Source organism: Antennarius striatus, chromosome 9 (assembly GCF_040054535.1).
Source record: "Antennarius striatus isolate MH-2024 chromosome 9, ASM4005453v1, whole genome shotgun sequence".
NCBI classification, from domain to species: Eukaryota; Metazoa; Chordata; class Actinopteri; order Lophiiformes; family Antennariidae; genus Antennarius; species Antennarius striatus.
Window position 1 is genome coordinate 22,216,602 of NC_090784.1, and position 22,625 is coordinate 22,239,226.

The 22,625-nt window shown below is 44.0% G+C and overlaps 4 protein-coding genes and 3 non-coding genes across 8 annotated transcripts; 6 read left to right on the forward strand and 1 right to left on the reverse strand.

The window, feature by feature from the left end:
• The first annotated feature begins 341 nt into the window (after window positions 1-341).
• snrnp48 (small nuclear ribonucleoprotein 48 (U11/U12)) lies at window positions 342-4,835 on the forward strand. 2 transcript variants are annotated; one of them, XM_068323027.1, is made up of 9 exons: window positions 378-904; window positions 1,523-1,636; window positions 1,796-1,853; window positions 2,145-2,225; window positions 3,136-3,315; window positions 3,441-3,562; window positions 3,826-3,908; window positions 3,990-4,112; window positions 4,217-4,404. In XM_068323027.1, exons 1-9 carry the CDS (start codon window positions 758-760, stop codon window positions 4,293-4,295), a joined length of 987 nt encoding a protein of 328 aa, XP_068179128.1. In that variant the 5' UTR covers window positions 378-757; the 3' UTR covers window positions 4,296-4,404. The 2 variants fall into 2 exon arrangements, with proteins under 2 accessions (XP_068179127.1, XP_068179128.1); XM_068323026.1 differs by having other exon boundaries at window positions 342-904; window positions 3,826-4,112; window positions 4,217-4,835.
• A 480-nt stretch (window positions 4,836-5,315) lies between these two features.
• zgc:113232 (uncharacterized protein LOC541546 homolog) lies at window positions 5,316-15,803 on the forward strand. The gene is made up of 25 exons (XM_068323702.1): window positions 5,316-5,336; window positions 6,640-6,707; window positions 7,133-7,269; window positions 7,402-7,772; window positions 7,944-7,997; window positions 8,097-8,150; window positions 8,457-8,510; window positions 8,883-8,936; window positions 9,226-9,279; window positions 9,420-9,473; window positions 9,558-9,611; window positions 9,851-9,904; window positions 10,268-10,312; window positions 11,510-11,563; window positions 11,642-11,695; window positions 11,832-11,885; window positions 11,962-12,033; window positions 12,158-12,193; window positions 12,410-12,454; window positions 12,563-12,595; window positions 12,855-13,001; window positions 13,176-13,352; window positions 13,589-13,679; window positions 13,936-14,013; window positions 14,367-15,803. The coding sequence occupies exons 1-25, from the start codon at window positions 5,316-5,318 to the stop codon at window positions 14,570-14,572; spliced, it is 2,121 nt and encodes a 706-aa protein (XP_068179803.1). The 3' UTR covers window positions 14,573-15,803.
• Window positions 7,090-7,161, reverse strand: trnap-cgg (transfer RNA proline (anticodon CGG)). Its single transcript has one exon. It is a non-coding gene; the product is annotated as a tRNA-Pro (tRNA).
• Window positions 15,804-16,147: 344 nt separating the features above from the next.
• On the forward strand, window positions 16,148-19,184 carry cd83 (CD83 molecule). The gene is made up of 5 exons (XM_068323071.1): window positions 16,148-16,306; window positions 16,408-16,532; window positions 17,355-17,583; window positions 17,719-17,804; window positions 17,977-19,184. Exons 1-5 carry the CDS (start codon window positions 16,264-16,266, stop codon window positions 18,136-18,138), a joined length of 645 nt encoding a protein of 214 aa, XP_068179172.1. The 5' UTR covers window positions 16,148-16,263; the 3' UTR covers window positions 18,139-19,184.
• Window positions 18,924-19,005, forward strand: trnas-aga (transfer RNA serine (anticodon AGA)). Its single transcript has one exon. It is a non-coding gene; the product is annotated as a tRNA-Ser (tRNA).
• Window positions 19,185-19,535: 351 nt separating the features above from the next.
• cfap418 (cilia and flagella associated protein 418) lies at window positions 19,536-22,364 on the forward strand. Its single transcript, XM_068323076.1, has 6 exons — window positions 19,536-19,739; window positions 19,923-20,025; window positions 20,558-20,622; window positions 20,938-21,003; window positions 21,170-21,265; window positions 21,381-22,364. The coding sequence occupies exons 1-6, from the start codon at window positions 19,597-19,599 to the stop codon at window positions 21,538-21,540; spliced, it is 633 nt and encodes a 210-aa protein (XP_068179177.1). The 5' UTR covers window positions 19,536-19,596; the 3' UTR covers window positions 21,541-22,364.
• Window positions 20,271-20,352, forward strand: trnas-aga (transfer RNA serine (anticodon AGA)). Its single transcript has one exon. It is a non-coding gene; the product is annotated as a tRNA-Ser (tRNA).
• Window positions 22,365-22,625: the final 261 nt, after the last annotated feature.

The window sequence follows — 22,625 nt, forward strand, 5'->3', positions numbered from 1 at the left end:
ACAAACAGGTTACTGTGCTTGATTATATTCGATACACAATTTCATCTGTGATTAATAAGGTATCTATCTATCTATCTATCTATCTATCTATCTATCTATCTATCTATCTATCTATCTATCTATCTATCTAAGTATAACTATCTACAACTTTTGTGTTGTCGTTCTGAAAGTAGCTAAAAAATATCTGTCTAAGGTATAATCAAGCAATAAGCATCAATCTAAGATTTATTTCTAAGTATTTGTAATAAAATTGACACGTTTTGAAAGTAACTTATACAATACAGGTTACACACAATCTAACCAGTTCATTTGTTTTTGTCAGTGCTGGTTTAATTCAAAGGGTAGAGTTTTACCCCCTCGGGCCAGGGGACAGAATTACCATGTCCTCATTCCGCTTCAGATAAAAGCCGTATTTCCCTCTCTGGAATATCACTTTGCGAACTGATGGCATTTTGCCAGAGAAGTCTGGACTGATCTGAGCCTTAATTTGATTTTGGTTGATTTATTTAGATACTGATGATGGTGTGTGGATAGATACCTGCGCAATTGTACCTGTTTGATTAAAGTTTAACGTGGACTACTGTATTGAGGAAATAGAATGGACTACAAATACCAGCATGCCTCCCTTCCGTTCCGCCGCTGATTTCCAATTACGTCACCATGTCCACTCAAAGATGGTCGCCGTGTGTGCCGGGGTAGTGTGTTGCGGGCGATTTCAGAGCGAATTGTGATTTGATTTGGACTAAAAACTATTAAAATGTCGGACTTACTACAAACAAAAACCCTTCAGGATCGACTGGAACGTCTCCAGGAGCTGACAGAGTTCACCGAAAGGTGCAACAAACAGCTGGACGACATGTTCGAATCGCTGGGATGGTCCCGAGACTACAAGGGCTCCAACCAGGTAGGCTGTTAGCTAACCTCCGTGTAGCGTCAACAGTAACTCTGGCAAAAATAGTTGTTTTTAATCTCAGCTAAATAGCTGTTTTATTTTCTCTGGTGCTCTTATGAGTCAAAGAAAGATGCAGTCTTGTATTAGTGGGCTGAATCGACCCGATGCACTCCGTAGGGCTGACATATCGACATCAACGTTAGCTAACTTTAACCTTAAAGGGACAGTCGCCCAATCACGTGGGCGTCATACGTCACTGGTGCCCAACACAGCTTGGCAGCCATAAGAAACAATGCAATCCAGGAGGCGTTTAACTCCAAAAATATAATGGTTACCTGCGCTGCGCGGTGAATGGTTGTGTCAACAGAACATCAAGAAAAGACAAAGACCTATCCTTCTTTAGAATACCTTCTGGGAAACAAAGAAGGAGGTGGAGAGCATGAATAAACTGGGTCAATATGACCCTTTAATTTTTAGAACCTAATTATTAGGCCGTGGTTATCTTTTGCTGAGAAATGTCCAATAACTTGAAAAATCTTTCTTACCCGTTGTGGTTACGACTGGGTTTGTAACAAAGGAAGCTAATGCTTCCCTTTGCTCAATACTTTGTTGTTGTGTTGTTGGGTTTAGGAAGCAATGGAGCAGTGTCCCTTTGACCCCGACCACAGAGTCCCAGCAAGAAGCATGGAGAAACATAAAGCGTCCTGCTGCCTTCGGAGGATGGGTTACTCAGCTGAGGAGCAGGTAAGAACACATGTCTATAGTGGAAACTAAACTGTTAAAACTAGTAAATGTGTCTCAGTGAAACAGTTACAGCAAACCGTTTCCTCATGAGGCAGACTGCTGTACTGTAAACTCTTTCGTTCGCCTCTGGACAATCCATCCATCATCTGTCACATGCAGGCGGAGATGGTCGACTCCTCTGTGTGCTACAAGAACAGCGTCAGAGGCTTTACCATGGGTGAGTTCTAAGTGATGACTGTCATTCTAAATTCATCTAAAGAAACAGATGAAGTGTTTTAAAAATACAATTAACAAATATGTTTTTAAAATGGGAAATGTTCAAAATGTCTTTGTTTTCATTGTTTTTGAGATTACTTTGTGTGAAGATACCATTAAAGGATGAGAATTTTGGTTTAAAATTACTTTTATTAAATTTTATTTTGTCTGTACAATTCTAGTTTCAGTAACGCTGTCAGGAAACACATTTTGGATACGTTTCAGTTGTCATCATGTCATTTACTCCATACAGATAAATCCACCCAGCACCAGGTGATCCTACAGGCGAGGTCTGCTGCACCACTAATGAAGATGGAAGGAGTCTTCTGGCAAGGTGGGTTTGGATTTGTGACGGCTCCCTTCAAAACATTGACTTTAGCAGGTTCCACCCACTGGATAAAGGATTATCTCGGGCCAAACTCACTAAGTTTTACCTCTAATAAATCTGAAGCCTCTGGTATTTTATGATATGTCCTTAAGTTAGGACAGTTACCTGTGTTTGATGTCGTTTTTTGCTGACGTGCTGTCCATGTGTTGTATTTTCTGTTTTCAGCCGCAGGGGTGAGTATTAGAGAGAAGTTGGGCGCTAGAAAATTCTGCTGCTCTGGTTCACTGTTGCTTCATTACGTGTCGTATCCTTTAACATCATATCCTTTCAAACAGACGTGTACATTCAGAAACACAAAGCATTTAAACACCATCTTTTCCCTTTACGTGTTGGGAAACTCTTCATGCTTTCAGACACGAATGTGTAAAGGATGTTTCTACCAGTCCTCAGGAAACTGTTGGCTGTTGGAACGACACACGAGTTTCATATGAAATTCACACATTTTCGTAACATTTTCTTGATTCCACATGTGTGTCGCCATAGTTACCCTGTCGATCTGTGCAAACCAAACTCAGGCATCACTGTCTTCCACCACAGAAACCAGAATCATGTTTTCTATTGACAGAGATTTTAGAATTCCGTTTTTTACTGTATTATAATTACAATTAATATAATTAAAGATAATGTAATTATAAAATTAAAAGTAATTTAAAAATAATATAATTGTTTCCTTGATAAACTGCACAAAGGTTGTAAAGAGAAGATAAAATGGAATAATATGAGTAAGAAATTTGTTTGTGGAGCATACCAATTAAAATCTCATAAGTAAACTTTCAGTGAGCTCATATTCTAGTTATTCAGTTAGCGTTACATGTTTTGATGGATCTTATTGTGTAATGATGATAATCTTTCGCAGGTCAGTACTCCGGCCAGCCCATCGACGTGCCTCAGAACCACAAGCGGGCCGTGTGTGACCTCACTGTGGCCGACCGATTGGCTCTGTACGATCACGTGGTCGGTGTCCTCCGACAACAGAAGGAAGCTGCCTCCAGCAACGATGATCTTTATTTAGATCTGGTGTCCAAACTCCAGAAAGGTAAGACGTTCATGAAGACCCCCTGGACACCAGAGCAACGAGATGCTGCTGGATCACCCCCACAGGAAGCATCTGTTTGGTGAGTCAATGCTTTCCTGTGGGTAAATAGTTTTGTTTTCTGGTAGATGACGAACAGAACGAACCAAAAACTCACCTGGAGCTGATGGCAGAGATGAGGGACTACAAGAGGCGGCGCCAGTCCTACCGAGCTAAGAACGTTCACATCACCAAGAAGTCCTACACGGAGGTAGGAGGAGCTGCGGCGCTGAGCTGTCGCCTCTTTATCTTACAAAGTAATAAAAACCGGAGCGTTTCCAGGAAAGGATCCACTGCTTCAGTCATTCTCTTTAATCTCTAATCCCTGGACTTCAGAGGGCCGGGTTCTGTTGAACAATGATCTGATAGTTAGCTCAGAAACCTGGCCTGACCTTCAGTCATTAAATAATGTCTGAGTGTAGAATCTTGGTTGTTCCTTTAAGAGACTAACTGGTTTCACCCCCCCCCCCCCAGGTCATCCGAGAGGTGATCAGCGTCCACTCAGAGGAGCTCAGCCGTCAGTGGAGGGAGGAGGAGGAGGAAGACTCCGCCCACAGGTGCAGTAAACACTGTGACCTCACGAGGACCTCTGATACTGTAAAGCAGTGTGACGTGAAGAAAACCTTTGTTCCTGTCAGGCGTAAGCAGGATGGCCGACGGTCGGCGTCGTCAGAGTCTCGCCACTCCCACAGCCGTCGCCGTGGCAGCCGAGATCGGAGTCGAGATGAAGGAAGCAAGAAGAAGAAGAGGAGGAAGGAGAGGTGAGGAGCAAACGGAGCATGTTGGTGTCCGGTTCGTTTGGCGCCAGCGATCTGGATCAAAAGGCTAAAAAGGCCTTTGCTGATTTTGTTGTGGATGTTTGCAGGGATTCACGCTCCCCTGAGGATCACCACCACAGCCGAAAGAAGAAGAAAAAGAAGAAGAGAGACGAGAAGGACAAGTGATCAGAGGAGGTCAAGGGTCACCATGTTATCAACAGGCATTTCACGTTCTTGAATATTTTAAACAAATAAAGAAAAGAAATTGGGGAACCCAGCAGTTTGAATTTTTTGTGCTTTAAAAACATTTGTATGACATCAAAGAATTATTCCATCACATTTCAGCAATTCTGTTTTTAAAAATGTCCTTATGTGACTGAACTCCGCCCATAAGGCACGGCCGTCCAATGGAATGTTGGACGCGTGTGTCATAGCTAGCACTCTGGTATTGTGAGGTCAAAGGTCAGGCCTGCTTCAGACTACATTTGATTCAGTTCTTAGATGCAGGAACTGTAAGAGGTTTTAAAAAATCAGCACATTGTGTGGTGAGGAGAGATATGTTTCGATTCGGAGGCTGATGGGTATACGTGTTTTATTCTTGGTGGAGGTTTTGAACTCTTTCTGTCATGACATATCAGCAGAATTCTACAGAAACGTCTGGATGAATTTCGATGCATCTGGACTGAAAGATTAAAAAAAAAAAGCAGATCAGAATGATGTGAGAAACCTGTGAGTAGGGTCAGAGGTCAGAGAAACTTAATGCACATTTGTGTTGGAGTGTTCATATTTTTAAATAAAGCTGTGAGCCCTACCCTTTCATCATTAAACTGTCGTTAACCTGTGACTGTGTGAAACTGAAGCTGCTCTGATTAAAGTTAAACATCCTCACGTCTGATGATGTCATCAGATTTTAAGATCTGCTCAGTAATCTGAGCCTGAGGACTTCTTTCTGCACAAATCCATCCTTTTCTGTTTGGTGTTGCCCTGCTGATGCTGGAGGTATTTCTCACCCTGCTGAGAAGAGAAAGAGAGCGAGGATCCCGTCGGCGCCTGAGAACCTGAGGGATCCTGGGCCGGACGAGGGAGAACCGTCGGGGGGAGGGGGGCGATGCTGTGAGGAGAGGGGAACTAGATCAGGTTCGTCGTCTCCGTCGTGTGAGCATCCGCTGGAGGACCTGATCTGGTCTGAGGAGACTCTGCTGCACCATGGGAGCCTCCAGCGACAAGGTATGAGGCCAGGGTCTCACTGTGGGTGGGGGGGGGCCCAGATTCTGAATGGAACTGGATGAAAATCTGGATTAGGGTTTTACTGATACCTTCTTTCTTACTGGTGATTGAGCTTCAGTTTTAATCTTGATTGATTGAAGGTTTTTCTCTGGTCTGTTTGGAAGTTTTTACCAGATCTTTACTGAAACCTCGATTCCTCATAAAAGACCCTGGATGATGTTTCTTTCTCAGACAGACAGCTTTATTTATCAAGTCCTTCCTGACACATATCAGTCCTGCTTGTTTCAGGAGCTACAAAAAACAAAAGGACAAAAAACAGCCTTTTATCCCACCTCAGCATCCTGTTATTACTTTTATTACTATTATTATGTTGTTGTAATTATTAGCTCAACTGCTGAATACACAATGGAATACTTCTGTTGTCAAAACAGAGCAACTCTTTCATCCGTCACACTGTGACAGATGAGTTTTTCACCTTCTTCTTGGACAACGAGGTTCAGATTTGTGGAATTAGCAGCTGAACCAAAAGTTTTTTTTTATTCTCAGAAGGAGTAGTTGTTGTTTTTTTGTCTGAATTTAGAGAACCTTCACCAGAGTAGATGTCTGAATCTCCTCCCTGACCCAGAGGTCCTGCAGCCTCCTCCTCTCTGTGGTTGTCCTGTCAGTCAGTTTGATGGTTCAGGAGTTTTGTGGATGTTTGAAATGAACGATCCGGGTTTTAGGATTCTCAGGAAGAAGGCTGGGATGTGTTGGAGCTTTTCTAAGGAGGTTCAATGATTTTTTACCTTTTACACTGTCTTTTTTACTGTTGTAATTTTACCACAGAGGAACAAGGCTACAGTGGGCCTGGCTCAGGAGGCGGAGCATCTCCTCCACCAATCGGGAGGCCTGTATTTTGTCTCCAGCTTCCATGCAAACGTGATGACATGAGATTCATATGGAACAAAAACGAAATTATGTGGGAGTAAAATCTGCAAAAATTAACCCTGATATATTAAAATGAATAAAATTAATTTGAAGGCCAAAAATATAACTAATGAAAACTTTATTTTTATTCTGACACTTTGTTATTTTGACAATCTTTGTCCTGATTCTTGATATTTTAAGTCAGTTTTTCGAGAAGACTTGTCTTTATTTTCTCATTCCTTGCATTTGATCACGTGATCACTGGGTCTGGACAGCCTCGTCTTTGATCCGCTGGTTCTGGAGGTGATTTATTGATCCGACAGGCCTCTGAATGGAGGATGTTTGTGCTGTTCTTCATCAGCCTGTTGTCTGAGCTGTGACTTCTCTTCCTCTGCAGAAGCTTCTCCTCCTGCTCCTGTTCTGTGTGGCCTCCTCCCTCTGCCAGGAGGAGTACTCTGGATACCAGTCAGGTGAGAGCTGCCAGCACAACACAAATGTCAACTCTATTTAATAATAACAATGAAAATTCACCACCAGGCTCTACACCGATAGAAACTGTATCTGCTATATTAGCCGCTGAGCTAACTCCAACTAGCACCTGGGCAGATTGTGAAAATCAGTTCAGTATAAAATGTGTAACAATTCACAAATAGACAATCAAATAATAGATAAAAGTGTTTGATTTTAACTTAATCGCTGCAAAACTGTTCCTTTCTTCATTTGATGATGTTTTGATCATCAGGAATCTTTGATCAAAGCTGATTTCTGAACACTGATTCCCTTCAAACACTTCCAGTTATTGTTCAGAATAAATTTAGGTCATCATAACACTTTAAGGAACAGGTCAGGGCTCGTCCGGGATTTGAACCCGGGACCTCTCGCACCCGAAGCGAGAATCATACCCCTAGACCAACGAGCCGCTGCAGACTGGGATCTAACGGTCGGGTGTGTGTTCGAACAGGTGAGGAACACACCGATGAAGGCTCCGTGGTCGACCTCTATGGCAGTTTAGCCCCGCCTCACCCAGGTGAGCACAGTACCGCCCCTTCTTGTAGGCATTTAGGCAAACTGTGGGTAATTTTTTACTGGGGAACCTGGAATAAACCAATAACATCAGGGATTAAATCTCAATCTTGCACTTGTCCCATCATCTCACCAGATTACCCACCTGAGCCCACCCACAACTACGAGGAGGACTACGACCCCTATGACTCAGCCCCCACCCAGGTCACCATGATCACGGAGGACGCCCTCCCCTTCGTCACCCCCGCTGAGTCCCACTACGCTAAGGAGGACACGGAGATGATGCAGGTACGGCAGGACTTCCTGTTTCGCCTGCGTTTTGTTGCTCCTCAGGTGTGTGTTCACCTCTGTCGTGTGATGTCATCACAGGTCCCGTATGAGTACCCGCCCACAGGACCGGACTCCTCAGAGGAGTCCGGAGGCGACGCAGAACTCGGGCAGGAGCGGCCAACGGAATGCGACTGTGAACCCGGAGAACCCGGATTCGCTGGCTTCGCTGGACCAAAGGTACGGAATCATCATTCTCTCCTTCTCCTCAGGCTCCTCCTTCATCACCCCTGTTTCTACGTAATGTGTACTGTACTTTAGTTATGTTTTCTAATCAACACACAGGATCAGCTGATTGTCGACTAGAAAGTGCAGTAAAAATTCTTGGTTTCTTTTTCCACTTCCTGTTAGGGGTCCAGAGGTCTGCAGGGTAAAACTGGCACACCGGGAGGTCAAGGTCGAGAGGTGAGGGAGTAAATATATCAGGAACTTTAGCGATGATGACAAAACGTCACAGAATGAAGATTCAGATCAGCTGATCTCATGGAAGCTCAATGTTTTCAGGGCTATAAAGGAACCAAAGGGGTTCGAGGAAGAGGAGGAGACCCTGGACCAGTGGTGAGTCAGTCCTTCCACGGTGGGATGAAGAAGGACGCAAAAGGAAAGAAAGTTTTTCTGCTATGACTATTCTAATTGGTTAAAAAAAAATCTATGGTGCAAATCATTTGAAGAGGAGCTCAAGTGAAGCTTTTTAGTTTTTTATTCTTCCTGACTGAAATATTCATTCTATTTAAGTTATGTCAAAAATAAATAGATTAATTAATTAATTAAATTTGATGAGTTGCATCGTCATTCACACTAATATTATCTCCATATTCTGGTTCCTGTTTGCTAGTATGTGTTTTTGACCTTTTGTTTTTGCAGGGCGACCCCGGACCCGAAGGAGACGATGGAGCTTCTGGTTTCTCTGGAGCCATGGTGAGTTCACTGACCGACCGAAAACGCAGATCTGTTCAGAACCTTTAATTAAAAAACACCTGAAAGTCACAGAAAAACAGATTTAACTGTTTGTACCTCAATAAACTGCATTTTAATACTAGAAAGCTTTCATCCAATCAGGCCTCATCCTGACCCATGTTTCATGTAGTCCCACAAACAAACAAGGAAATAAACAAAGAAACAAGAAGATGCAGACTTCCACCTCCAATGATTCATAAAATAGAATGTTATCATAATAAGCGTCAGGCTAAAGGAACCTCAAAGAACTTCTTAAACAACAAAATATTCTTCTTGAGTTGTTGTCAAACATTTTAAAGTTGTTTATTGATTGAATCTTTTGTTGACAAACAGGGAGAACCTGGACTTCCTGGAGACCCTGGTGAGCTTGGAGAGGCGGGTCTGAAGGTAAACTCACATTAACACGTCTCCGCTGGTGAGGACAGCCTTTTTTAACTGGTTTCACTGGTGCACCCGTCATTTAATTTCAAGTAACGTGGTCTGTCGATGAATTTGTGTTCATGTCATTAAATCTGTCACTTTCCTCTTGATGTTTATAAATGTTCATATTTATATTTTATAGGGTTTTATAACGTCGTTTGATAAAATGAGGAATTAGTTGTTGGCAGGTTGGGAATAAACTTTGCTGCGATGTTAAAATATGACTTTTACCTCCATCCTCCATCCTTGTTGCCAGGGTGACGCCGGTATGGAGGGGCCCCGCGGAAGAGTTGGACCCCCCGGTGAGACTGTAAGGAAACCCGAGTTTAATCTGATTCCTTCCTCCTGATGATGTGACCTCTGCCAGATTAAATGTTGTTCCTTTAGATACAGTAAGCCTCATACAGAAGCATGTTTTATTTTTTATTATTTTTTATTTGTTCCATCCAGGGCCCTTCTGGTGATCAGGGGCCCCCGGGACTAAAGGGAGGCAAAGCCATCAAGGTAAAGATCCTAAATGTGTATATTGTTTATCATGCAAATGTAAAACTATCTTGTCATATCTTATCTCTTCTGTTTCCTGTTCAGGGGTCTTCTGGTGCTGAGGGGAAGCAGGGCCCCCAGGGACCAGATGGACAGAAGGTATGGGAACCGAAAAAAAAACATGGAAAATTCGATTTCCCACAAAAAAACAAAAAACAAAAAAACAACTTAAAATATTCACAAACGATTTGCAGGAGCCACAGAAATATGCATCCAATACAGGTGATGACGTTAGGTGATGATTATAACGTCATCACGTTTGGTTTTGGTTTTGTACTTCCTGCTGCTCGCCAGCAGAGGGCGACCGTTCACCTTATTTCTCGTTCATCGTCCCGCAGGGTCGGACCGGAGCTCCAGGGTTTCCAGGTGACGTCGGTGAGGGAGGATACACCGTAAGACATGACCCTCGATCGATCGATTAATCATCGATTAATCATCCAGTCGATCACCATCCAGTTTGTTCATCCTTATAAATTTTGTTTGCTCAATTCAAATGTTTCTATTATGTGTTAATTATTTGAAGAGAAATTGTTTCGCTGTGGTTTTTAAAAAAATCTTCAGCACACACTTATCAATTATAAATATATTACCTGTTGTTAATTTATTGTAAATAGACTTTCCATTAATGATCAGGAGAATTTTGAAAGCGATTAATTAATTATGTCAGATTGAATTGTTGTATCTTTGGAACCTTTTGTCATCTGCTCATATTTACAGGCGTGTTTGTGGTAATATTTCCTCCTCTTCCTCTTCAGGGTTACCCTGGGCAGCCGGGAATTATCGGCGCCAACGGCCCGAAGGTACAAACACGTTTTATTACACCAGTTTATCAATAGATATGACTGACTGTGTGTGTGTGGGTGTGTGTGTGTGTGTGTGTGTGTGTGTGTGTGTGCGTGTGTGTGTGGGTGTGATGTGAGAGAGAGACAAGGACCCTTTATAAGTTTCATGATGATGTTTTACTTTCTCTATCGTTTCCTTTATCTTACTGTCTGATATCAATCTATATATGTGTGTGTAACGTGTGTGTCTTTGTGTGTGTGTGTTCAGAGAAGGAGTTGTTTTGTTTAGCCTAGCTGAGCATATTAAGAGTAGTATAGAAAGAAAAATACTGTATACATATATATATATATACATATATATATACATAATAAATATGAAAGTTCACCTAAAATGGAAAAAGGATGACACAACGTGGCGACTCGTAATGGAACGAGCTGTAAGGAAGTTTGTAGTTTTGGTTCTCTTTGGCAGGAGTTGAAACCTGACGGCAAATTTTCCCAAAAAGAGGAACTGAACTTTTCTTTCTTTGTGAAGCAAATATTTGAAATGATTTTTGAGACATTGTTGTGAACTTCCCCTGTAAGAAAGTAAAACCTTGACACTGCTGACTGAGTTTCATGCTTGTTGTTGATGGTCTGGTGGCATCATCAGAGTATAGATGAAACCAGAGGCGAGTAGAGGCCAAAGCTGTTGCTATGGTTACTATGGTTAATGAAAATTATTTACTGAAACGCAGTTTTCCTTTTGGTTTTGGAATTAAGACAAACAAGTTTTCACATTTCATCAGGCAGCTGCTGTTCCAGCAACACAACAACACAACAACACAACAACACAGTCACAGGTCAGAAACCAGGGAACACAACAAACACGTGAATGCGGGGGTCACACGGTTCACGTCGTGACCAGCGGTTAACGAACAAACGTAAACAGAGACGATGAGGAAGTGTGTCAGGTTCCAAGTCCCAGTGTCCCGCTTAACTGGTCCACAGCGGTAAAAGTGGGACGGATTTCGTGCTGCAATTGAACACACCGGACCCCCGGGGGTCTGACGAACACGCCTTCCACCGCTGGAGCATCAAAGCATCACTGATCCTTTCCCAAACATCCATCGTGTTTGCGTCCCTTTGGAGGTTCTTTACCTGAAGCGAAGGTTCTGATGACATCACAGACGTGGCGCTGACCAGCTGACTCTTTGCTTCCTCTTCCTCCCCCAGGGGGGTCCTGGTGCAGACGGCCTACCAGGCAGTGACGGCGACCCGGGAGAAGATGTGAGCTGAGGTCATGTAGAGTCTGTCTATAAAGTGTGTTCACCCCCACCTGTTCACACCTGCTGTTTGTCTCCACAGGGGCCAGTGGGAGTCCCGGGGACCATGGGAGAGCCCGGTCTCTTTGGCCCTAAGGTAACAAAAATGGAGGCGGGTGTAGATGTAGACGGAGGAGGCATTTTCAGACTTCCTTTAGCATTAGCATGTGTTGCTAAGCTAATGTTATGCATTATCCTATCAAATGACCGCTGTCATGTCTGTGGTTCTGCAGGGCAGTAAGGGGGATCGTGGCGTGAGGGGCCCACGGGGCCGACCAGGCGCTGTGGTGAGTCATCAACCAGAGTCATTTTATCGTCTTGGATCAATCACATTGATTATTTTTCTGTCTGTTCGTCTGACAGGGGGCTGAAGGAGAGCGAGGGGATGCTGGAGTACACGGGAAACCAGGACCCAAGGGCCTGCAGGGCCCGACTGTGAGTTCAGATCCGTTCAGCCTCCACCAGGCGTCGCTTGAATCAGACGTCAGAGAACAGAATAAAACAGACGAATCTGGCGGCAGCGTTTAAACCTGTCTGAGTGACGGACGATTTCTTCCAGGGGTCCAAAGGGGAGACGGGGTCGGACGGCGAGAAGGTGAGTCTCCTGGCGCTGCGTCTCCATCGTGGAGGAGAAAAGGAGAAGTCGACAAACCTGTCTGATTGGTTCAGGAACCCGAAATTAAATCAACTCATAAAAGCCTGCAGGTTCCAATGGAGTTTCCCTCCAGCTGTTGACTTCTTCTTCTACTCCTTCTATTACAATTACAACTTCCTGTTTGTTGGTGTTCACATGTTTTTGGGGCTTCTGCAGGGTGCAGAGGGGAAGAGAGGCGTTAAAGGCAACAGAGGGCAGAAGGTAGTTTCCCCGTCTGATGATGAAATGTTGAAATGTTTCACTTCCTCTTTCCACATCTAATGGGATTTACTCACCTTTCTCTCCCTCTTCCTCCTCCTTTTCTTTCAGGGAAGCGGGGGCGACCGTGGAGACAAAGGACAGGTAGGACGTGTTTCACTGGATGGAAGCACCACACAAAACATCTGGTGAATCTTCAAATCAGAATCTGTTTGAGGGGAGAGATGATTCAGGAAAAGAAAGAGGAAACAGGAAAAAGAAACAATTCTGACTTAAAGTGTGAATCAAAGTTTGGAGCCTTAAAAAATGCATTTGAAGTTGGTTTCAAGGATTAATTTTCTAACACAGAAAAGTGTTTAATGTATTCCACAAGGATCAGATTTAAATTTTTTCTTCTGTCCAGCATGGACCCAAAGGCAGCGTTGGCCAGAGTGGTAACACTGGCCCTGTGGGACCCCCAGGGGTCCCAGGTACCAGAGGAGACCGGGGTCCAATCGGAGATAGAGGTGTTAAAGGCCAAGCAGGACCCAAAGGGTTACGAGGGCCCTCTGTGAGTAACATCAGGAAGTCAACCTGTTAATCTCCCCCGTAAGTCCGCTGGGGTGGGCTCCAGCAACCCCCGTGACCCACGAAGCGGTAGAAAATAAATGAATGAATGTCAAGTGAACTTGTTCAAACCTGGTTCTGAGAGTCTGTGGATGACCCGAGTGGGTCTGCTCTGTAGGGTCCGGGTCTGACGGATGAGCAGGTCCTGCAGCTCTGCAGAGGTGTGGTCACGGCCCACATCTCCCAGCATGCCGCCTCCATCCGGGCTAAGTGCTCCCAGGGTTGCCCCGTCGACAGCCGGACGCTCCTCGGGCCGCCTGGAGCACGAGGAGCGATGGGATCACCAGGAAAACCCGTAAGAAACGCTCCTGCATCACAACCCGAGACGGTTTTCACTTCCATTAACGTTCCTCACGTCTAAAATCAAACCCTGGAACCAGAACTTATGGAGACTGGATCTGGATCAGTTGTTTCAGGATGAACCTGCAAACAAACAGGAGCGATGAATTTCTGTTGTTAGTGAATGCCAGGTACGGTTGTGAAAACCTTTCCACGTCACAGAGGTCTTGACAATCTGCCTCCACCTATCAGGGAAAGGCAGGTAAACCTGGGGCCAAAGGAGCCAGGGGCGCTCAAGGGGACCGAGGACTGGAGGGGCAGGAAGGAGCGCTGGGAAACAGAGGTACGACCCGGATTTCACATTTGAATGTAAACACTGAGGGTGCGTCATTTCCTGGAAATCAGCGACCGTTTTGGTCGATGTCCTGGAGATGTTGAAGGACTGAATAAAGGTCTTTACTTTTTAAAGAACCTTTAGTTTGGGATTATTCTTCATTTTTTCTACTTTCACCACCAAAATCTTCCCGACTGCTTTAGGTGCCTCCAAATGATGTTTTCCAGCTTTTATTCCCTGCAGCTCTTTGTGTTTTGCTCAACAGGTCAAAAAGGAGCTAAAGGCCTGGCAGGTGGTCCAGGTAGAGGTCTGCCGGGACCTGATGGACCACAAGGATTCAGAGGTGTGACCCAGTTCATCTCCAGTCCCTAACCCCAGTCTGGTCACTTTACTGAATGGAATAAAATGTCCTCCGATTTTAGACTGAAAATTTTTCTATATAGCATCTTGCTAATGTCAGATGCAGTCAGTGTGTGGTTTACAATAATAATAATGCTAAGCTAATATATCTAAAAGAGTGAAAAAGTCCAGGTAGCTCCTGCAGTAATTTATTCCATTAGCAGATCAATGACATGATAACACCAAACTGTCAATGCCTCGCTTGAAATGAGGGATGTTAAGGTTAGCTACAGTGAAATTGAAAGATTGTGATTTCCTAAATTTGCCTTTTTATTATTCTATATGTTCTCCTTGCAGGTCTGACAGGGAACCCAGCAGAACCCAAGAATGGCATGGAGGGTCCCCGAGGGCCCAGGGGCTTCCCCGGTGCTGTCGGTCAACCAGGCATGGTTGGGTTTGCAGGTGTTCCGGGTTTTTGCGAGGCACGGGACTGTAGCATTCATGCACCAGTGATGCGCAAAGAGCAGGGTCTGGTGAAAAGACCTTCTAGCTTAAAGATCTGACCCCCAAACACAAAGGATCGCTGTGAGATTATAGGAGGTGTGAGATTCACTGATGGCAACTTCAGGTTTATGTCATTGATATTCAAGACGACATCAGTACTGGGTTCTAACAGGCCAACCGTTCTAGCTGTTGAAAATGTCAGTGGGCTGAATGCAGTGCTGGGGGGTACGCCGCTGGTGAGTAGTTGGTAAGAAATCAATAGGATTAAAGGTTTTTCCATCTGGCACAGATGGAGGGTTGTTCTTCATAAATGTCATTACATTCTGATGTGTTAGCAGTGGTCCTGATGGTTCCCCCTTCTGCTTTCTCTCTTTAAAACTACTCAAATAAAGATGCTGTGTAAATATTTTGTAAAGAGTCACAGAAATGTGCTGAAATATGTCCGATAAACTGATGTTTCGTGATTCTGTTCCAGAGGAGATCTGCGTGAACTGCTGACGGTCTTTGAGTTCTGTCAGCACAAGTAAAAATCTTTAAGGTTTATTAGACGCATAAATTATTGGAACATCAAATCTGTTTTGAGAAAATAAACCCATTGTAACTTGTCTAACCCTCTGTCAGGCCGCAAAGATGTTTTGTTTCTTCATTTTTGACAGAAAATGTGAAATGCGATGTGATGTCATCATAAGGGGTAGACAGAGGTCTTCATCACGTGATGTAGAAATAACACTTACAGAACTTTGACGGAAACAAAACATTTGTGAATAAACTAATTTAAAATCACATGCAGTTTTCACTAAAGAAAAATCGAAATAAAAAAAACCTGCCAAATCAACAAATTCTGTCTTTAGTGATGTCGGTGACGTCACCGTATCGGTCATGTCATTTAAAGTATTTCCTCCATGAAAGGTATTCTACCCATAAATCCTTCTATTAAGGTCAGGCCAGCCCGTCTGTGAAATATAACCAACGGGAAAAAAAAAAAAATTCTTCTAACACAATCTGAATAGGAATTTCCTGGAAACTTCCTTGTATGGAAACTCCCTAGGAAAGGTGACAAACTTTCACTTTAACGTTGAAACAAAATCCACAACACAATAAAACAAAACAAAAAAAAAAAAAGAAAGGACGTCATAAATGAATGAAACTTCTCTTTCTACACAAACACTACTTTATATTTACTCGGTTATTTACACTGATATCGATAATCCAGTTCCTCTGACGGAGTGACGCCAGACTGCATTTGAAAATCCACCAATTTCGTGTATATTATCATTTTACTAATTTATTTCGCGGTAAAAAAAAAAAAGGATTATTATTAAAACACTACAATCTAGAGGCTCAAGAATTCACTTCGGCTGATATTAAAATTAATTTCAGTTTTTAATTTAATATACAAAGTCGTACATTTCGAGCATACTCGCCTATATTTGGAAGCGGGTCGGTGGTTTATGGTCCGATGAGAAAACATGACGCAAAGTGACTGATTTTATCCATTTGGGTGGTTTTACGGCGTAAAATATCTCCATTGGTTAAGTTTTTGACGTCATCGGTATTTGCTGATCTCCGTGAAGCACGCGCGTTTAGCGCGAGCCGGGAATGTCCCGGTCCGACCTGTCACGTGATCATCCAATTTCTCTTTCCTTTCCGTCTTTTAAATAACACCTGTGACTCCTCCGTCTCACAGTCGTCCGCCGTCCTCTCACGGCCGCACAACATCATCATCATCATCATCATCATCATCATCATCATGCATGCAGGTGTGTTACGGCACGCTCTGCTGACGTCATTGTGTAAGTGTGGCTTTTCACCTGTTTCATCACATTTTTAAATTCTGACTTTTATTGTCTTCGTGTCGTCCGTTAAGACGCGTCTCCTCCTCTCGCCTCTCCAGGCGTGTGCGCGACTGTCATCGGGGACGTTCTAGAGATGAAATCCGTTTCGGGTTCGGATTCTATTCTGCTGTGTGACATCCGATCCAAGCCCGGTGTCCGATACCGAGCAGTGAGGTGGTTCAAGGTGAGATCTATAAAGGACTTTATTTCTGTTTTTCAGTGTCGTTATAGTTTCCCGTTTCCTGTAAATGTTTGACCAAAGTAGGTTTATTGATCCAGTATTTGGTCACATAAAGTAATCCAGTCAGTGTGAAATGATAATCTTAGTATAATGTTCCCAGTGCAGTATCTGTACTGTCTGCGTGGATACAAATAATTTCCCGGAAACTTCTTCTTCTTCTTCACGACAGCATCACTTGATCCTTAGATGTTCCTCAGCTATAATGTCATTATTATCCAGTCGTTGAGGACTTTATCTGTAAAGTTAGATTAAATCTAGAAATTACCCCGCGATCAAGACTCTTTTCTAAAAACATTTTGGATCCTGACGATGCTCCAACTCACCTCCAGAATCATGTGCTTGTCATCAGTAATTGCTATTAATCAGTTAAAAAAGTCGGGATCTATTTGTGATCCGTTCGATCACATATACAAATCATTGGTGCTGTCGCCTCACAGCAAGAAGGTTCTGGGTTTTGTATGTTTGTATGTTCTCCTGTGTCTGTGTGGGTTCTCCGTCGTCTCCTGCAGAAACATGCTATGACGTGGATTGGTCACACCAAATTGCCATCAATCAATCAATCATCTGGCGACTCGTCTAGGGTGTAACCCGCCTCTTGCCCATAGCTGACTGGGATTGAATGAATGGATGAATGAATGATTGTACTAATCATCTATTGACGGAATCTGCATCACTGCCTGCCCAACAGGGGGCAGCGTCGCGCCTCCACCACCCTGCGCCCTGCGACCGATAAGCCGGTGTGAACGGTTTGGTCTTCCCTCGCAGGTCGGAGAGACTCCGTCTCCTCTTCTCAGCGGCCTTTTGACTAGAAACCTGAACAACGGGACGACGCGGTGGTACGCAGGCGTGGAGCGGGACGTGCGGCTGCTGGACGGGTCACGTGACCTCCTCCTGACCAACGTGACGTGTGGCGACAGCGGCCTGTACTCCTGTCAGCTGGCAGCGCCTCTGGGGGAGCAGAACCTGGAGGGGCGGATCCGCCTCACGGTGACAGGTGAGGGTCCTGAAGGCGTCATCAGAGGCGCCTTAAGACCGCCGGGTCGGTTCTTTCTGAGGCTCCTTTGACCCCTGGAGATTCCTGCTGATTTTGTGAAGCAGAATGTCGTCATTTCTCTTTTCTTTTTTTCAGACTGCGCAGACGACCCAGACACGTACATCATCATCGGCGCCGTAGCGATGCTGATGGTGGCGCTTGTAATATTCCTAATAAGCTACGTGAGTAACGGAATACTTTCAAACACACTCTGACACTTTAACCCGTTTCCATGGAGTAGCTTAGTTTCATCCCAGGATCCCACGGAGAATGAATTTTTAAAAATTTTGAGAATAAAGTTGGGATTCGTCTTCCTCTCCTTGTCTCAAACTTTCCATCGTGTCCTCGCCACAGATCAATTTAAAGAAAACCCTCAGGAGCAAAAACAAGACGCCCATAGTAGAGACGCTACTGAACGCACCGCTGAAACCACTGGAAAAAAAGGACTTGATGCTGATTTACACTTTAGGTCCCAAATGGTGTAAAACACCCACACTGAAGCACATCTGTGTTTAAAGACATCAGCGGTGGAACGCCATCTATACGGCAGCTAGAAGGTCTTCGGTTGGATTCCCCGTTGAGCCTTCCTGTGTGGTGCTTGTTTGTTCTCCCCATGTCTTTGTGGCTTCTGTCTGGATTGGCATCCTCCAACCTCCAAAAACACTACAAACACTACATGAATTGGGTCCTGCAAAAAACAACAACCCCTAAATGTCAATGTACGCGTGAAAATGTGTCTATGTGTGGCCCTGCTTTGAGCTGGCGTCTCATCAAGGATGTACCTCATCTTGAGCAAACTGAACCATGAGGACCCCAGAGTGCTACGGATGAGGCGGGACATCCTGCAGGTCACCATAGTAACCCATTGATGACTCATTCTTATTCTTTTTTGCGGCGCGGGGTATGTTGTTTGATTGTGGGTGGGACTAAGAAGAGCCTTATTGATCTGTATCTCACATGTATGAGTGAAATGGAGAAAGTTCCTGTCGGTGAAAAAGTAAATTATGTAAATATCTGTATTTTGTGTTTGTGATGAAAAACATGCTTCTGTTTTCTACACTTGTTTAAGACCCATCGAACAAATAGACAAACACCGACGTGTAGAGCACAGAGTCACTGATGACTGCTGGTGTTACAGTCCAGGACCGGTTCAAACTATCATCTGACCCCCAGAACCACTAATGTCATAACCTCAAAATATCTGAATAAGAATTTAAATCTGTTAAGTGAAACTCAAAAAAAGTGAAAAAACATCCTTGTTTATATAACAAAATCAGAATATTTCCAGTACCATTCGCACTGTTGTCGTGGCCGAGTGGTTAAGGCGATGGACTAGAAATCCATTGGGGTCTCCCCGCGCAGGTTCGAATCCTGCCGACAACGAATTTCCCTTTATTTTATTTGTCCCTTCGTGTTAGAAGCTGGCAAAATGTCACAGAAGTCCTCTCCTAATGCAGCTGCACGCTGTGTATTACGCTGTATTTAACTAACAAATAACAAATATATGAACGTTAAAGCACGAGGGTGTGCTATGTCTTTTCATTTTTTTGCGAAATGCTGTGTGGATCAATAAATAACTTATCGTATTTTGAATTTGTTGTTATTCGAGGAGTTTGTGTTTGTTATTGTATGATTAAGTCACGTTGCAGTAAAATGTGGTGAAGGTCGTGGAGTACAGGGATAATAATCTGCTCCTGAATTATTAGGACGCACACGAATAAATAACCAAAAATTAAAATACTCCAGTAAGGTACAAACACTAATTGCGCAAATATGTGTTTTGAATGAATTATTTACAAGCGCAACGATTATTTACAGTACTGTATACAGGATTGCGTTCGTTTTACGACTTTTATTTTGAAGGCAGAGTCCTTCCCTTTCCGCTTCCTTCTACAGCTGCTTAGCAACGACGAACGCCCTGGCTAGTTAGCTGCTGTAGCCCAGCGGCTAGCAGTGCAGGTACTGCACATAAAGATGGAGGATGATGACGACTTGGACCAGCTGCTGGATGAAGTAGAAAGAAAGTTCTGTAGCAACGTTACGGTCGAACCTCCATCCCGCGGGAGCGGGAGCCGGCCTGGAATGTGCGCGAAAAGCACTGACGGACGGAAGAACAGGTAGACGATGCTAGGATGACGAGCTAATGCTATCAGTGGGCCGTACAGCTGTCTGCTACAGCTCAGGTAGCTTCCGAGCTAGCTAACTGTGGCGAACCGAATGAAAATAAAGTTTTCTTTATTATTGTTTGTTGTTAATCCGGTATGTGGAAGCACAAATCAATAAGTTGGTTTCCCGTTTAGTGCCACAAAGACTGACCAGCCAATCAGCAGCCTCTCTGAAGACCTGGACACCCTACTGGATGAGTTACTGGAGGAAGACTACAGCGATTCCCCTCAGCAGAAGGTTAGCATGTGCTAATGCTAAAAGAGGAACACATTAATATTTACACTTGTTTTAATGGTTACGTTTTCATCCATTTTTGCATATAGAAATAGGACCCCAGATGCAACACTTTTCTGCATTTTTCCAAAACAAAAACTCCTGAATTGAATTTTCACCAAAATTCCATTGATTGATTTGATTGAAAAAAGAAAAAAACATCCTTGTTGATATTAGAAAATCACAATTTTTCTAATGTCACCTGCACTGTTGTCGTGGCCGAGTGGTTAAGGCGATGGACTAGAAATCCATTGGGGTCTCCCCGCGCAGGTTCGAATCCTGCCGACAACGAACTTCTCTTTATCTAATTTGTCTCCCAGCTTGCAAAAATGTCACCGAAGTCATCCCCTAATGCAGCAGCAGATAGGTGGCTCAGGGAAACCAAACGTAAATGTGGAATTGTTTGGTCGTCAGGAAGAATTCAAGCTACTTTATTTATTATGGAAGCACAATTTTGGGACTCATCTGCTCTGCTTCTCTTTACTTTTACTTTCAGACTGAACGAGTTCCTCCAGGTACAAAAGTGAAGAAGAATATGTCGTCTCAGTCTGGAGGGAGGAAGTAAGACAACTCTGGGAATAGAAGGATTGGATCTGAGCGCATTCACACACAAACCTTGCTGACAACTCACTGATTTCACATCAATACACCTTAAACTTAGATCCTCTAAAATGCCCTTTGGCAGAGATGTAAGTGTTAATGCTAAGGGTAGTTTGCTAAATGCTAGTAAACCAGTTGCTTCCTGCGAGAGAATCCAGATATGGAATCATTCCTGTGTCCCTGAGTCATCATCAGAGGACGACTCTGTGCTTCCATGCTGGATGTTTGCTCTCTTCGGGTCATGCTGGTCACGTGATCTGTCTGTCACCTGTTCAGGTGCTGTCCTGTTTTCACTGGCGGGAGCGCCGTCATGAATGGAGTCGGAACAGCAACATCCAAGAGGTGTGAACCCAGCTTCCATGCTGTGAGCGTCTGATTGGTTTGTAGCGCTGAAATAAAGGAATCTGTGATGTGAGGGACCTCAGAGGCAACAAGTCCTTAGAAATAATTCATCATAAAATCCCTTATTCTGCCTGTGAAGTCAACATTTGTTGTGACACATCAACAGGTCATGTGACCAGTTGCGGTGCACCTCTTGTGACTTCCGGGTGTTGATGTTTGATGACTGTGAATGGGACCTCTCCTGTGATTACCTGTTCCTCAGGTGAGCCCCTACCTCCATCAGGTGACCTTATCTCATGAAACAGAGATGATGTGAATGCACGGCCCATGTCTCCACGCACATTTTCGTGCTTGATCATATGTGCGCTTCTCCGCAGGAACAACATGCCAGACCGTCAGAAGCTCAGAGCCAAGCTGAAGAAGAGGAGAGGGTTTCGGGCCTATGCCTGCCAGTGCAGCTGGTTCTCCACGTCAGAACCCACGGACCTCAGGGACCGGCCTCGGCTCACATGGGTCTGTGGCAAACACCAGAACTGAAACACAGCAGACTCCTCTGATCTGTATTGGAGCTGGTTGGATGTATTCAGACGGCGGCGTAGGCCGTGACATTTGACCCAACTGTTTAAACTCTCCTGCAGAAGAAAGTCTGGCAGGAATGGAGGACATACTGAGTCGTGGTGTCCATGTCAGCACAGGGCCTGACTGAGCTATGAACTGATAGAGGTCATATAGGTGTCATGAAGCGTTATAATCCACGTGAGAAACAGTCAGTTGAGAAAACATTCAGCATTCAGACTGAAACCTGAGAAACCATCAGTCAGATATCTTTCAAACGTCCTCTGGAAAGTAGGTTTCTGATTGTTCTTCTTTGTGATGATCAACGGAGGTGCTTTGTTTGTGTTGCCATGTCAACCGTTCACCACCAGGTTTAAGAAAATGATCTTTACACCACAAACACAGCGAAAATATGAGAATTTGTTTCCTATTTGTCGTCCTTGTGTGTGGACAAAAGTTAAACTAATGGCAGAGGACTAGCATTCTGTAGATCTCGTGTACAGGCTGTATGAATATACAAATACATGATAAAGAGTTCAGTAAGTTTGAACTTATTGAACTCTCATGGGCTCAGAGGGATATTTTACATGTAAACTAAATGTATATAATTTTCCAACCTATAACATTCGTATATTAACTTCTCTGTTTGCACCACTTGATCACAGTTTGTTCACATGACATGCTGCTTGATGGGTGATGTGTCCAAAACAGTGTTGGCTTTAAGTTGAACGGAGTTTTCATATGAGAGGCGTCTAGAATGCGCTGTGGAGTGCAGCATGGTACATATTTTATGTCACAGTAAAAACTGATTGACACTCAGAAATGGTCGATTTCTCTAATTTCTCATACATCCTCATCACGTCAGTGGATTTGCCCGTGGAAGTTGAGCTTCCATTCACTTCAACAGGAGTGGATGGAACAGTTTGACTCGATGGTCTTTGGATAAATCCCAGGAATTTGTCCCATTACCGGATGCTCAGCGTTCTGGGATGAATGGGCAGTGGGCTGACCTCGTTCGGCCTAACCACTGGGCTGCCGTGTGATGATTGGAGAATCAGTCAAAAGGC

What these genes read in the sequence shown, in the direction of transcription:
- snrnp48 (XM_068323026.1), top strand. Translation starts at nt 758, where the DNA reads ATGTCGGACTTACTACAAACAAAAACCCTTCAGGATCGACTGGAACGT. An exon ending in GTTACTCAGCTGAGGAGCAG is followed by an intron (nt 1,637 to 1,795) that starts GTAAGAACACAT and finishes TGTCACATGCAG; the next exon opens with GCGGAGATGGTCGACTCCTC. An exon ending in CGTCAGAGGCTTTACCATGG is followed by an intron (nt 1,854 to 2,144) that starts GTGAGTTCTAAG and finishes TACTCCATACAG; the next exon opens with ATAAATCCACCCAGCACCAG.
- zgc:113232 (XM_068323702.1), top strand. Translation starts at nt 5,316, where the DNA reads ATGGGAGCCTCCAGCGACAAG. An exon ending in TGGGAGCCTCCAGCGACAAG is followed by an intron (nt 5,337 to 6,639) that starts GTATGAGGCCAG and finishes CTTCCTCTGCAG; the next exon opens with AAGCTTCTCCTCCTGCTCCT. An exon ending in AAGGCAACAGAGGGCAGAAG is followed by an intron (nt 12,455 to 12,562) that starts GTAGTTTCCCCG and finishes CTTTTCTTTCAG; the next exon opens with GGAAGCGGGGGCGACCGTGG.
- cd83 (XM_068323071.1), top strand. Translation starts at nt 16,264, where the DNA reads ATGCATGCAGGTGTGTTACGGCACGCTCTGCTGACGTCATTGT. An exon ending in GAGCAGTGAGGTGGTTCAAG is followed by an intron (nt 16,533 to 17,354) that starts GTGAGATCTATA and finishes CTTCCCTCGCAG; the next exon opens with GTCGGAGAGACTCCGTCTCC. An exon ending in TAATATTCCTAATAAGCTAC is followed by an intron (nt 17,805 to 17,976) that starts GTGAGTAACGGA and finishes TCCTCGCCACAG; the next exon opens with ATCAATTTAAAGAAAACCCT.
- cfap418 (XM_068323076.1), top strand. Translation starts at nt 19,597, where the DNA reads ATGGAGGATGATGACGACTTGGACCAGCTGCTGGATGAAGTAGAAAGA. An exon ending in TCTCAGTCTGGAGGGAGGAA is followed by an intron (nt 20,623 to 20,937) that starts GTAAGACAACTC and finishes TCACCTGTTCAG; the next exon opens with GTGCTGTCCTGTTTTCACTG. An exon ending in GGAACAGCAACATCCAAGAG is followed by an intron (nt 21,004 to 21,169) that starts GTGTGAACCCAG and finishes ACACATCAACAG; the next exon opens with GTCATGTGACCAGTTGCGGT.